Source organism: Diachasma alloeum, unplaced genomic scaffold, assembly GCF_001412515.2.
Source record: "Diachasma alloeum isolate Michigan unplaced genomic scaffold, Dall2.0 Dall_scaffold_00286, whole genome shotgun sequence".
Lineage (NCBI taxonomy): Eukaryota > Metazoa > Arthropoda > Insecta > Hymenoptera > Braconidae > Diachasma > Diachasma alloeum.
This window is the reverse complement of record NW_021680425.1, coordinates 1359968-1375177: the sequence shown is the minus strand read 5'-3', so window position 1 is coordinate 1375177 and position 15210 is coordinate 1359968. Positions and strand designations below refer to the sequence as shown.

The following is a 15210-nucleotide window of genomic DNA, read 5'->3' as shown; positions in this document are numbered from 1 at the left end:
ATTTTTCATTTAAGAAAATATTCTGGAAGAAAGGCAGATAAGCTGCGGAATTTTTCAATAGAATCGATCAAAAACTAATAGAAAATGTAACGGAAATCTGATAGAATTTTCAAGCGAATTCGCTGTTCTTCTATGACACTTTTTCGTGCCCTGAATGCACTTCGCATAATGGCATTTTGCGAAGTATTTTTCTTCCCCACATCCATACAAAAGGAAAATATCAAATGCACCATGTTGAATATTCTCGTTACAATGGTGAATACTTTGAACGTTTCAGACCAGTTTTATAAAGAACTCCATTTGTTAGCCAATAAGAACGCGGTGGAAGTGAAGGGAGAATCTCCGCAGAGGGAATTGAGCTGAAATTGACGTTGAAGACATGCTGCGAAGGAAAATCTAGTTTGCGTTATTTCATTTAAAAAAACACATATTCACTCTGAGAAGATTTGAAATTGATAGGACACAGTGTCATGAACGGAAGTCTCCGGCTATCTTAAAGTAGTATAAATGTAACTCTGAAATAAATTTTAAAAAATTAAATATTTGAAATAAACATAACTCTGAAATAAATTTTAAATGGAATTTAATATAGATAGAAACATTCTAGTTAAGTTTGCGCTCAATCGGCAGTTGAGTATCATTGACAATACGTATCATTGATAAAAACAGTCTTATGGGCCTGTTTTTATCACCGTAGTCAAACGAGAGACTATTCTTTAAAAAAATCATTGAAGTATGAACTTGACGAATTAATTCCTCACATTCATCAAACTTAGAATTCATATTAAACATTTTCAACGATGAATATTTTTTTTTGTATTTTAAATTGATCTTCTGCCGTTACACTCAACGACTCAACTAGAGTCTATTCACACTACTTTAAATGGAATCATTTCCGCTCGGAGGACCGTATTGAAATAGGGTTTGACTGCCATCTAGGTGCGTTAACGCACACTACGATGTGAGTGCTGTACTGCGGATGAAATACTGATGCCTTATCGGAAGTTGAGTGGATGCCGATAAACGGAAATCTACTGACAATTCAAATTCAAAGTTCTTCCGTATTGAAAAAAAAGGAAAATTATTTCTTCGTTCCATTTACTCAAGTATTAGATAATATCCCAGAAAATTCGAAGGATTGTTCCTATTTTTATTTATTAAAAATATAAATACAGTATTGTTTATTCATTTCCTAGATTAAGAATAGAAAAAAAGAAACATCTGCCACGAAATTTTCATAAGGAAAATCTCAGTAGAATAAATTTTAGAGAAGAATTGAAATCTATCAATGTTTTGCGATCAATAAATAATTGTCAATTGAAAAAAAATGCAGGAGATGTGGAAATCTCAATAGAAATCGAAAAAAAGTCATAAAAGTTTCAATGAAATTCCCGAACACGCGCTAAATTTTTTCATTTTTCCATTCCAAATAAAATAAAAACTAAATTAAATTATTCCATTTTTTTACTCCATTCCAAAAGGTTCGGAAAATGTAATTGAAACAGCATCGTCGGATACCAGTAGTTTTCTCGAATAGTTCACATGCGTTACAGTCTTCACCGCAGACTAGACAGCCCCGGAACAGCTCCAGTTTACGGTTGATGAGTGTTCACACTCCGGAATGAGACACCTGATATAAATTCAATACACGATGCCAACTCAAGTATCCCTAAGTCATTTCACACAAGGCATTATTACACTTGATGTTGGATGAGGAAATGAGGAAACATGATCTCAGGGAACTTTTGCTCAGCATTTCCATCATACTCGTCTTACAGAGGATACCGAGGAACGTTGGTTGAAGACTAAAGTAGTTTAGGAGGATGTTACATAGACTTAATGTCAATATTCTGTTTGCTCACGCTCGCAGTCTGCCTCACCAGACGTAAATGCATAACCAAGGGTAAAACAGGATGATAATGCGAGGGGTAAACGATATATTCTCGTTTCTTTCATCTTCGCTGTTGACAAATTTTGGCTGAAATTTCCGGTACACTTCTTGGGAATTTTCATCACATGATAGTTCCACTGAAATTGGAAGGAATTTTGTAATTGAAAAATTACCATGTGACGAGAAAACCAATGGAAATCGTAAATTTCAGTTTAATTATTCCTTCAAAATTAACAGAAATCAGGAAAATTCAGGTGAACATATCGTTGAATGTTGGATTAATTGGAAATTCAGTGTAATTTGGTACCTCTTGTTATTCAAAATTTTGAAATTTTATTGAATATTCAATGAAAACTGAAATTTCATGATTTTTCGTCGTATGCGTCAAATCCGAAATTTCAATTTGTTTTGTGTCAGGATAACTAATTTTGGTCTCAGGAATTCGAATGGAGTATGTATGTATGTGTCTGCATATGTGTATAATTATTATTTAAATGAATTCAATTGTGATTTAAAATATTCTTCTCAATGTCCTCTTGACCGACTTCGAGAATGAGATTGCATCGTTTTTTGCTGAAAAAAAATGTTTTGAAACCAATTTTCAGGAAAAGGTAAAAAATATTAATACGTTGGGGCAATGTTGAATTCAATGAATCATTGAATTCAATTTAAAATACATCGTCATAAAAATTCCATTAGGAAGCAAATTACCAATTTATTAGCAAAAATATATTGACTATACAGCGACGAAAGCAATTTCCCACTTGTTTTCTTCACTTGTCTTAAATTGCTAATTTAATGTCATTTTTCTGAAAAGTACTAGTTCGTGGTCTACAAAATTTAGATTTTTCTCTACCAGTGGCTGTTCGATCACGCATATAAATAATAAATTCAAACATTGAAAATCGGATAGTTTAATATTCAGAAAAAACTATAAAATTGTTCACAAATTTCTTTCTCTCCATAAATTGTAAAATAATCAAGTAAGTTTGATTTCCAGCGCTCAGTGCTGCAAATAAAAATACTGCTCAATCCTTATGAATATCTCTTCGACCTATCACCGCAATTCTCGGATGAATGGACCGTCAAGCATTGAACACTTTTCAATTATGCAATCATAATTATGAATACTTTCAAATTGTCTCCTAAAATTAAACGCAGTATTACGTGCAATTATAGATGTCTTCACTTTTCTTTGGTTTCCCGATATTCTCGGCCTCTGCCACAGTGTCCGGTAGTTTTATGTCCAGAGTCTCTGGGAAAACGAGTGAAACTATTCCAGCGAGTATTCCCATGGATCCGAAGAGGATTAGGGGAAGAGATGCTATAATTGTCGCCTGAAACAATTCACACTTAATGATCCTGTTCAAGTGCATGGTCATAAAGTTCAGGGGAAAAACAAGGAATATTGGGGAGAGTGATGACAAGAATTGTTATCGATGACGGGGATGATTCCTCACTTCAGTTGAAAAAAAAATAGAACAATGAATCGTCAATCGATTCAGGATACCCAAGTATTTTTTACACTTTCGTTCAGACCAGACTACAGATTCAACCATTTTCAATCATCAAATTTGTCAATTAACTTGAGAAACATTTGTTTGATTGAATTATTATTTTTTTAACATTTGTTGTTTATAAATGAATAATTGAAATTTTTTAAACTTTCGGAAACCTTATTTTTTTAGGCATTCAATCGATTTCTGATAAAATTCTGAATGTGAATAAATTTTTTACGGTTTCGATCAAATGATTTTTACGATATAAATTTGATTGTTTAAACATTTTTATACAAAATTCTCGTAATTTTCAAAAATTGCAATTTTTAAATTATTTCATCAATCTTCCTCTAAAAGTAAACTTTATATTTTTTTCGGATTTTTAAAATATTTTCCAACGGTTCAATATCGACATTCATATTCAAACCTGCAAAGAGACTTACGTTCAAATAAGAGCTTAAATAAAAGCTCTGATGATCAACTACAGAAGGAGAAAAAGCATTTCACTGGAGACAAAATAGGCGAAGTACTTGGATATCCTTAAATAGAATTATTTCCATTACAATTCCATGAACAGTGCTATTAATCCTCATTTCCCACCTTATATTCCACGGAAAATATTGAATAAAAAACTATTAATTTTTATTTTATTTTTCTATTCAATTTATGCTATTGTGATATTTTCAACAGAATTTCCTCGGCATAATTCTTCTCATTTATTTCACTGTTTTTCTTATTTCATTATAAAATTCTAGCGGTGGAATTCCTGTAGAAACAATCTCAACACAATAACTTGCAGAAAAAAAAATCAGAATGTCCTGATTTCTCTATACATTTTCCATTAAAAAATTCTGTTTAATAAAACACAGAATTTTCTTGGAGGCCATTAATGAACAATACTCACCAAAAGACGAGTTTGCGGAGCAAGAATGGAGCCAATGCGTCCAGTCATACTGCAAATACTGAGCAAGAAGTGTCTGGCAGTCGTGGGGAACATTTCAGTCGTATAAATATAAACAGTAGCGAATGCCATCGTAATGCATCCTTTGCCACCCATATAGAGGATTAAAGGTGCATACGACCATGAATCTTAACAAACAACAATCAAATTGTCTCATCAACGAATGCTACCATGAAAATAACAAGACGTGAGTGAAATAGAAATAGTCTACTCGTTGGTTTACCTTTCGGCACAAATTGTATTGCCAGGCAGAATATTCCACTGAACAGGAATGAACCGGATAGGGTGGGTTTCCTTCCAACGTAATCAATCAGTATCCAACTGAGGAAGTAAGCCGGTATTTCCACTAATGACACCAATATAAAGTTCACGTATTTGTCCCCGGCAAATGCCACGGCATTCAGGGACATTCCGTAGTACACAAAGGTATTGGTCAGCCAGCAGAGGCAACACGCGAGCAGCCTTACGAGTAGTTTCGGCCTCGATAGGGCCTCTCGCACTGGCACACTGCTGCTTGATTTGCTTTCTGATTTCTGTAATTGATATACATTCGGTGAATTCGGATGCCCCAGATGATTTTTTCGGAAAGTAGGAAAGAGAAATGATTTTTTTCGTCATACACCGAGAGAAATTTTCTATAAAAATTCCAGTACGGGTACTGGAAAAAATTACAATCCACCGGTTGTGAAAAATTTTAGTGCTGTTAAGGTAAAATTTCTTGGTATTTCTGGTAAAATTACTGGGGAAAAATTTCTGTGAAATTTTCACAAAAATACGGGGAAAAATTCACGTTTTCTCCAATAAAATTTCTAGTGCCAGCACTGAAATTTTTTCCTGGCCATCACTTTGCGCCTCTTTTCCCCTGCAAACATTAGAATTTTTCTTAAAAAATCCTCTCCGTGTGTGACATAAATTTGTCATATGACGAAAAGAAATAACAAAAAATTGAAAAAAATAAATAAATTTATGTGATCGTCATATGACGTCATATTTTCTTCGTCATAATTTAAGTAGTTTGACGTTGTGACTTCAATTTAGATGGAATATGACGCGTTCGTGAACCCCTGCCTTACGGCCGGACTGACAAAAAGAGATTCTCAATACAACACTTTCAAAATTTCCAAACGTTCAATACTCATTTCATACTCCTTTTTCATGTAAATTTACCTTTTCAGTATTAGTAACGTTCAGTTCTTCGTAGATACTCATTGGCATGTGAGTGTTCTCTAAGCCATTCATATCGGCCATCCTTTTGCATATCTTTTCAACTTCCTTATGCTTCCCTTTCGCGGCTAGCCACCTGACGAGAACAACAGATATTCATAGAACAAAGTCCTAGCAGTCATACAACAAAAATAGTCCGAAAATTTCAAGCAGATTTCAACATCTAGAAAACTTTTGTTCTCTCATCTTTGAAGTTCTCAACAAAAATCTGTATAATCTGCAAAGACTTAAAATATTTACGCAATGGATTCGGGAATGATCAGTGGTAGAAAAATGGCGAGCAATCCAGGCGCAAAGATGGCTCTCAGAAGAGGTCGCCAAGATTTTAAGCTCATCGCCACAGCCCCTAGATACATTTCCCCAACAGCATACATTCCTCCGATAAAGGTGGCCCCCAGAACTCGCTTTTTCCCACCTACCATTTCCATACCTGTAATCAAATAATTGATAGGTCAAGTCGAACCCATATTATTCCCCCGCGATGTGTATCAACAGCTGCTCAACAAGCAATAAACGAGTTTAATCAATCCGCTGATTACAGATTATCGGATAGACTCGGTATCTACGTGGACAGTGGCACTTATCGCACTACTGTCCACAATGAATTCAGTGAAAGGTCGATTGGATGAAGATTGAGGAACGTCTAATGGGGTCGTATGTCAGTGGAAGTTGAAACAAGCGCGATTATCCTGTGTAAAGATTCATCCGTACAGCTGCGGAACAGTAATTACAGTCGTGAATGGATGGATCAGCACAAATGCATTAGTTCTCTTATCGAAATCTGTTCGTCACACCACTATTATCGGCTCCATCGTTCACAGATGTAATGGTAATTCACTTCTAATCACTCTGGATTTGTGATTCGTGGACTGGGAGAGTGAGGGCTAACTCACCCAGGATGAAACCGGAGCTGTAGATACCCGCTGCAGAGACTGCCATGAGGAACTCCATGCTCATGAACATCATGTAGTTGATGGAGAACGATTGGATGAGCCCACAGGCTCCACTCACGAAGGTTTCTACCACTAGACAGGTCCTTCTTCCATATCTGAGGGAATGCGATTAATTTTTTTTGGGGTTTGAGCAGGAACTTTGCTCAGGTTTTGTGGAGATTTTCAGTTGCATTTGGGACTATTCGACGCTTTTGGAGGTTTCGATTATAACTTGAATTCTTTACAGATTGAAGTTTTAAAATTATGGTCTTCGGAATTTTCATTAATTTTATATATTTTTGGTATCATGTGGTATTGAAATTCAAATTCCCTAGAATTGAATGATCTTGCATTCATAAATAAATTGAAATTTTACATGAAGTAATATTGATCACTTTGAAAAAATTCATCCACCAAAAAATAGAATAATCGAACCTAGTAAATTCGGTGGTAAATTCTATTGAAAATTCTACGGATTTCCTGCGCTTTTTGTAAACAAAAATGTGCAGCTTAAAACGTTTTTTATTTTCATTCTTATTTTCGATGAAATTCGTTGGAAGTTTAAGCAAACTGAGTAAATTTAATTCATCGATTAGTTTTTTTTTATATTTGATTTTTTTCGAAAATCCGTTGTTCCACGATAACTAAAAAAATGCTCTGAATTGATTAAAATGTTTGTTTTAATGCCATTAAGTCGAAGTTGAAAGATGATTACGATAGCTATCTTGGTTGATTTAATTTTTATGATGATTGTTGAAAATGTCGATTTTTTTATGAATTTCCCTGAAAGTGAACTTTCTGATGGTTTCTTCAAATGTGATGTTTCGAATTCTTTCAATTATGTATAAAAAAATGTCTATCAACATTTTATCGAAGGCCTGAGGGGAGCGATAAAACCGTAAAAAATACAATTGGTTGTATAGACGAAAGGGATAATAAGAATAACGATTATAGCATTCAACTAATGGTGAGTTGAAACTCTGACGAAGAGTTGACGAAGAAGAAATCTGATTCAATTCAATAAGATGAAATAATAGAAGGAAATGATGTATAAAATAACCATTGTAAAAAATGTTGCTAATTTATTAGCAAAAATAACTATACTATAGGCAATACGAGAGCAATTCCTACTGGTTTTTCGCTGTTCAACAAAATTTTGGTGACCCACACACGCCCGTATCGGGATGGTTCTAGAGGTCATGAAACATGGAGAAATCATGAAAATTCTCCATTTTACCGCAAGAATAACGAAACAATAGATAGATGAAATTAACATACCTGTCGGACAAGTATCCAGCAAACATCAATCCTACGAGTTGTCCGATGTTGTTTACCGTCCCAACCATAGCTAGTTTCCACCGATTCTCATCGCATGTAAAATTCCACTACACAAAAATTGACGAGTGTACAGATAAGAACACCCTTAAAAAAATTAAATTTCATGGACAATTGACTACTAATTTTCAGGGCAGTGACACTGAATTCGATTTAGGGGGAAAAAATAGTGAAATTTCCGGTTTCACTGAAAATTCAGTAAAATTCCAGAATTTTAAGCCGCATAAAGCCGAGAATTCCTTAATTTATTTAAATTTTCCATCTAATATGAATATTCAATGCAAAATTACATTGAATTTTCAGTGAAATCTCAGTCCTAAAAATTTAAGAATATATTTAACGCAATTTTTTGATTTTTGTTCATTTTTAGGGAAAAATGGAACTGAAATCCACGAAATTCTGAATTTTCAATGACGAAGTTCCTTAAAATTTCAGTGGTAATTAAACTCAATAAAACTTTCCAAAAAGTGTACCGAAAATTTCAAACAAAATTTTTAACAGTGGATGAACGGAGTCATCTCCATAAAACTGAATAACAAAATTGAAGGATCTCCGTCTCTACCTCGCTCAGAATAGTCTCCTCCTTTGGATCGTACACCCAACTATCGCACTTTTCAACTCTATTACTGAAGGAATCCTTCGAACACTCTCCATCCACATTATCCTTCACCTGGTATCTGTCACAACTACCGAACAAACCATCGCTCTTCGGCCTAGAATGGGCAGCCCAGCTACTGTGCCAATTTGCGGTTGATGAATTTTCGCACTCGGGAATGAGACACCTGATATAAATTCAATCCATTATGGTAACTCAAGTAAGTATCTCTAAGTCATTTCACTCGAGGTATTACTCTTGATGTTGGACGAGGAAATGAGGGAACATGATCTTACGAAACCTTTGTTCAACATCTCCATCATACTCGTCTTACGGAGGATTCTGAAGAGCGTTGGTTAACGTCTGAAGTAGTTTGAAGGAAGCTACATAGACTTAATGCCAATATTCTGTTTGCTGTTACCTGTAGTCTACTTCGCCAGACGTGAATGCATAACAAAGGGTGAAACCGGCTGATAAGGCGAGGGGTAAACTCACGGCAATGTACACTATTATTTGGTATTTTCCTATTTTGTTCATCTCTGTAATGCCACGTGTGCTAATGCCCTCATCTAAATACAAAAACAGACATTATTACGTTTCTAACATCCACGGGAGGATTTCTATTCAGTAGATATTCAAGTATTTTTTACAGTTTGACACAGACCACACTATAGATTCATTCAAATTACATTTTGCACAGAATTATTATTTTTTTAACATTCGTTGTTTATAAATAAATAATTGAAATTGTTTAAACTTTCGGAAACCGTATTTTTTAGACATGACATCGACTTTTGGTAAAATTTGAAACAAATAAGTTTTATGGTGGAAAATTGAGTGATTATAAATGATTTATAGGAAATCCTCGTAATTAAAAAAAATTGGAATTATTAAATTATTTCATCAATCTTCCCCCAAAAGTAAACTTCCCAAATTTTTTTCAGTTTTTTTAAATGTTTTCCAACAGTCTAATATCGAGATTCAAATTCACACCTATAAAGTTTAGATAATAAAATCAATGTAAAATGTCCGGAAACTGAGAGTCAAATGGGGCTCAAATGAAAGCTTTAATGTTCGACGACTACAAAAAAATGGCCAAAAAAATAAAAAAAAGTAGAGAGTATCGGAAAATAATTCTTTTTTCTTGTAATAAAAAATCATTGTAATAAAAAATAGCTACAATATTTGGATATCCGTAAGTCGATCTAGCCCTTGGCTGCGCTTTCGAAGAATATCTCCGAATCTAAGGGAAATAACAAAATTTTCAAAATTACATTTTTTATGCCGCGAATTGAAGGCTACAAAAAAGGCCGTGACAAAAATCTTACTATCTCCTTTAGATTTCAAGATATTCATTGAAAACTAACCAATTCCAAAGGTTTTCTGCTCATTTTTTCATTCAATAAAAATGTCCAATGAAAAACACTTTTCAACAAAAATTAACAGATTTCGATCTTGCAATTACTGTGAAAAATATCTGAATAGAATAAGTTTCAATTAAAGATGAAAATCTACTGATTTTCTTATCACGTTTTTTTGTTTTCAATCAATGCATTTTTACAATATACCTTGACTTTCTTTGGATTTCGTGGGTGAACCCATCTCTTCCGATTCCGCCACTGCCATTCCGGTCTCCTGATAAGCCTAGAAATTAACGAAGAAATGACTACTTCATTAGTTACTCAAGAAGAACACAGTTACGAGTGTTATTTTTTTAATAATCTCTTTCAAAAATATTCGACTGATTAGAAATGTCAAGTGGAATGCGACAAACCATGAATGCAACGAAGAAACAAAATGATTATTAGCGCAATCTTATCCACATTGACGCCCGTCGCTTCGATCCTCCGCACATTGAAGCATTCATTATGGATTTATGGTAATTCATTCAAAACTATTCAATGTCGTGAGGATAATAGCTTCATTGACGAGAGGAATGATAAATCATATTCATCTCAAAGAGTTTTTTGCTCTTAAAGTATTCACTATTTCTTTAATATTAATTGCTCCTGTAAAACTGTTTTTTGAAATTCAGTTTTTTGCGCACGAATTTCGATAAGATTTTCCTCAGAATTTAAATAATTTTTCAGACCGATTATTGCTGTGGACACGTGCGGAAAAAATTCAATAGGTTTATCAGAATTCTATAGATTTTTCCCAATTTTTAGCGAGAAATATTTAACGTTAACAAATTATTAAATATAATTTTTCCGTACAACTCATTCTGTCGAGATTTTTTCGACTGAAATTTCTCGCAATAAATTTTTCTAGTTTATTTTAAAAACCTGGACAATTTAAAGAGAGGAGCATCCGCGCAAAACATTAGCAGCAACAAATAGTATTAAAAAATTAAAGCATTAAGAACAAAAAAAAGTGCAAATAAATAGAATTCCAATAAAAATTTCCAGCAAATGCACTAGATTTTTCTAACAATTTTTGTCTTACGTAAAGTCCCCACAATCAGTCGTTTATCATTCGACGCAAAATAATTTTCCACCACTTGCGAACATGGAAAAACCACATACCAGTCGATAGATCGAAACAGACGTATGCTCAGAGTCAACTGTGTATCTTCTTCGTCCACTGTTGCGCCCACGCTGCACGCAATACACTCAGTCAGTTGACAAAGACAATCTCCGAATGAAGTCTCCTTTCTCTCGGCTTACTCACGCGGCATGGTCATGAAATGAAAAGCTGTGACGCAGAGTTCAATATTGTCTTTATTGTGGGCTCGTGCTTTAACGAGAGAGGATTAATTATTCCCACTGCGGGGGGTCAATTCCGCGAACACGCCGACAGTCATGTCTTCATGGAGTGTAAGATAGAGTTTTTGGAATTTTTAGTTATACTTTACGAGTAATAAATAATAATGAATCGAGTGGTAGTTATTTATGATCAGTTTGCCGGCGATTATCTGAGTTTGTTCAGACAAATTTATCATTGTTTTTTGTTATCGAACGATTTTATCGGAAGGAAAGTAAAATAGAGTGGAGAATAATTTGAGGATAAACAACGTTCAATGTCAGGGCTTGTAATAATTTACCTTCCGTAGTGAAATAGAGGAAAGATAAGTTAACTACACTGCAGGAAGTTTCCGATGAATATCTTCTATGCTGAGAGAAATATCTGTTGCAAACTACCCCTTTATTCTAGTTGTCGTGTAGTGCATCGGCTTTTCCGCAATTATTTACAAAACTCAAATAAGAAAAGTACAATATTTTTATGAAAGTTTTACTTAAATTGCCGGAATGAAAGCTCCGCCCGCCAACCTCCGTATGACCCCCTCATAGCCCCATATAACCCTCATGACCCTTATTTAGACCCTTATTTTGACTCTCGTGACCCTTTTTTGACTTTTAATTTTGGAGTCAATTTTGAGTTCCAAATTTTCATCACCAGAAGTCGATTAGGATTTTCATAACGTGGAGAGATGACTCTTATTTGGATCCTTAATCTGACCCTTCAAACTTCAATCTGCCCCTTGTTACCCTTATTTGGAACCTTGACCTTGTCACGCTTAAACTTGTGACCCTTGTGATCCGTAATCTGACTGTCCTGACCCTCATGACCCTTGACATGACCCTCGGGTCTCTTAATCTGTAATCATGAATATTCCTATATCTTCTTTCATTATATGCTTCAAGAACCGAAGAAGCATTGAAAAATTTTGAAACAAAACGTCCGTTTTATCTATCTATCGGTACGTTAACGATCACTGTTCAGTTGCGCCATCAGTATCGCACACTTCCACGTCAATTTTATCATCACATTTAGTTCCAATTAATTTTCACAGAGACCTTTTGTATATCTTTCGTACAAATTTTATTTTATAGAAATTCTTCAACTTGAAATGTACAAATTATTCACTATATTTTTTTATTTTCTCAAAATTTCAGGCAAAAATTCAGATAATACACGTCAAGAATTGCTATATAAACAATTTTAAAAGAGTTATTTTATAGAAAGATGAAAATATATTGATATTTTCTACGAAATTTTTTCGTTTTCATTTTTCTAAATATTTAAATTTACATGTTCAATGTTTATTGATTTAAAATCGACTCGAAAATTTAACACGAATATTCAACGAACATCTAAACATCAATGGATGCTTTAGATTTTCAAAGCCTGTATGGTAAATTTGGTTGAAAATTTTTTAAATACACGAAAAAAAATCATACGACGAAATGCAATGAAATATCTCGACTTTATCATGCCCCACTGAGACAAGAAAATTCCCCACTTGCATCAAGATCGACCGCAAAAACCTGTATTAAGTACTCAGTTATGATAACACTGTTTCATATTTACCTGTGTAATCGAACCGATGCCCGGTGCAATCACCGCCGATATTGCGTATACGGCGGGTTCCCCTTTTTTCACTTCTCATTGACACTAATAACGAAGGACAACCGCATATGCTATAGCACTTAGACTCGGTCGATTCACCACTTCTTGTTGCCCTGATTGCCGGAAAAAGGGACTTCAATATTTAATTCACAGAAATTGTTGTTTCGAGTATTGCCGCACATGTTCCCGCGCAAATGTCGCTCCCAGGCGGCACGACAACGACCCACATCCACCTCGAGCAGGTCAACTAGGTCTGTATCCCCGAATGCACTATTATCGATACACTCCACTCTATTTCGTATTTCAAAACCCTTTTTATTAAAATTAAACTCAAAATATCATGAAATTTCTATTTCAAAATTTCGCTTACAATTTTGCCCTCGATTTATACATTTAAATGCCCATGAAAATATTCATTAACGGTTCACAAAAATTATTTAATGAGTAAGTTTCATTGAAAAGGGAATTTAAAATTGAATTGCCCCAACAACTTCAGTAAAAAATTCTGCAGTAACATTCAAAAAATTCTTCTTCAGTGAAAAACTCTTCAGTAAAAAATCAAGAATATATTTTCTTCATTTTCACAACAATATAAAGGACTTCTTCAATATTTAATTCACAGAAATGGTTCTGTTGCCGAGTATTGACCTGCACGCTTCCGTTTTTTATTTCACGCACAAGTGATGACACATTGATAGACTATTTCATTTAGTCCAAACGTGATTCGTTAACTATTAACGGATGGTAGACTTGAATATGACTAAATGAACATTCGTTAATAGTTACCGGATGATTCACTTGAACAGTGAAAATCGAGTCAAACAAGGCTCCTCAAATGTGCATTTGTTAACTATTAACGAATGAGCATTTGGTAATACCAAATAGACCCTCGTTTCCAACCAAACCCATTCGTTAACAATAACTAATCCTTTCTATCAGTGCATAGCATATGGTGTTACTCAGACATCTTTTTTTTGTTTTACCTAACAATTTCACTGTTCGGAACGGCAGTGGGGGTAACGGGATTATTTTCGTGCACGGTGTCTTCGCGAATATTGCGCACTCGTGCGGAAAACAACCCCTTTACGCACACTAAACCGTTTCGAAAAGTGCACTTTTCAGGCAGGCATCACAAAATAGTATATTTCGATACGAATGAGACGGAATTTTCACGAGTGTGAAGTTGGCGGTCCACGGTGAAGCCGAGGAATAGTATATTTTGCGTCTACGGAGAGATATATTCAATAAAAATTACGTATCTTTTCCGTAATTCCGGAGCGAAATGTGGGTGTAGGCAATTTTACGGAACTGTCACGGAATTTTTCCGGAGCGTTCCGTAATTTTTACTGAATATTTCTCTCCGTGTCGGAAACCCGTGTAGCCCTAGGCGGGAACGATATTTTTCCGTAGTGACTTTCACTTTTGCCAGTTCGGAGAAGGGTCAATACCAATCCCCGGACTGGGAAAAGTGAAGGTCAGTACGGAAAATGTATTTCTCATCACTTCTGCGTAAAGTGAAATGTTGTGTGAAGAGTACGCAAAACCCACTTTCCACACATTGTGTTCTTAAAAAAAACACCTTTACGCACTTGTATCGCAATATGCCATTCTTCATTTTCCACCCATCTCTTCGTCGACAATTCCAACAGCAACATGAGCGACTTCAATATTTACTTCACAGAAATTGTTCTGCTGCCGAGTATTGACGTGTATGCCTCCGCGCGAAAGTCGCTCCCAGGCGGCACGACAACGACCCACCTTCACCTCGGGCAGGTCAACTAGGTCAATATCTCGGAATTCACCATTATCAATACACTCCACTCAATTCCATATTCCAAACACTCTCCTATTAAAAGAAACCCCAAAATATCATGCGATTCCCCTTTAAAGTTCCGCTTACAGTTTTCCCTTGATTGATCCCTCTAAATATCCATCAAAATATCCATCAAAACTATTTACAAAAATGTATTAAACGAATCTCCTCGGAAAATTTTACTCCAATGCTAATCGAAAATAAATCCAGATCGAATGACGCAAATTATTCCCCGACTGTTCGATAAAAATCAAGAATACTTTTCTTCATTTCCATTCAATCTCATCGTCAACAATTCCTACAACAATAAGCCCCGAATACACATGTCATAGCAATAATTCGAAGAAGTCAATCGATAAACGGATATCTATAAAGAATCGTCAGTGATTAGGGCGGCCAATGACCCCCGATCATTTATTGGTAGTCAGATTACTCTCGGATCACAACTTTGTACGCATCACTCCGACGATCGCACGCGACTCTTGTATATTTATATTATTCACTCTCCATTGGCTTTCCTTTTGCAATATTTTGGACGTCGACTAGGAGGGCGCCACGATGACCGAAAGGACAATATAAAAATTTGAAAAGTCCCCACGATTAATTGATT

At 35.0% G+C, this 15210-nt stretch overlaps 1 protein-coding gene across 5 annotated transcripts; it reads right to left on the bottom strand.

Moving 5' to 3' along the window:
* Nucleotides 1-2789: 2789 nt before the first annotated feature.
* On the bottom strand, nt 2790-15061 carry LOC107038692 (solute carrier family 22 member 21). Of its 5 annotated transcripts, none has more exons than XM_015257928.1 (13): nt 14377-15061; nt 12749-13078; nt 10963-11131; nt 10006-10081; nt 8859-9006; nt 8405-8624; nt 7786-7892; nt 6469-6623; nt 5816-6005; nt 5519-5651; nt 4575-4884; nt 4295-4479; nt 2790-3228 (listed from the first exon to the last, which is right to left on the bottom strand). In XM_015257928.1, exons 4-13 carry the CDS (start codon nt 10061-10063, stop codon nt 3055-3057), a joined length of 1680 nt encoding a protein of 559 aa, XP_015113414.1. In that variant the 5' UTR covers nt 10064-10081; nt 10963-11131; nt 12749-13078; nt 14377-15061; the 3' UTR covers nt 2790-3054. The 5 variants fall into 5 exon arrangements, with proteins under 5 accessions (XP_015113414.1, XP_015113416.1, XP_015113415.1 ...); XM_015257930.1 differs by having other exon boundaries at nt 10963-11098; XM_015257929.1 differs by having other exon boundaries at nt 12749-12900.
* Nucleotides 15062-15210: the final 149 nt, after the last annotated feature.

Bases quoted from the DNA above. Each gene is read 5' to 3' on its own strand.
- LOC107038692 (XM_015257928.1), bottom strand. From the start codon at position 10,063: ATGGCAGTGGCGGAATCGGAAGAGATGGGTTCACCCACGAAATCCAAA. The intron at 7,893-8,404 runs GTAGAGACGGAG...ATTTTTGTGTAG, and splicing joins AGGAGACTATTCTGAGCGAG to TGGAATTTTACATGCGATGA. The intron at 6,624-7,785 runs GTATGTTAATTT...GCATTCCCTCAG, and splicing joins GCTGGATACTTGTCCGACAG to ATATGGAAGAAGGACCTGTC.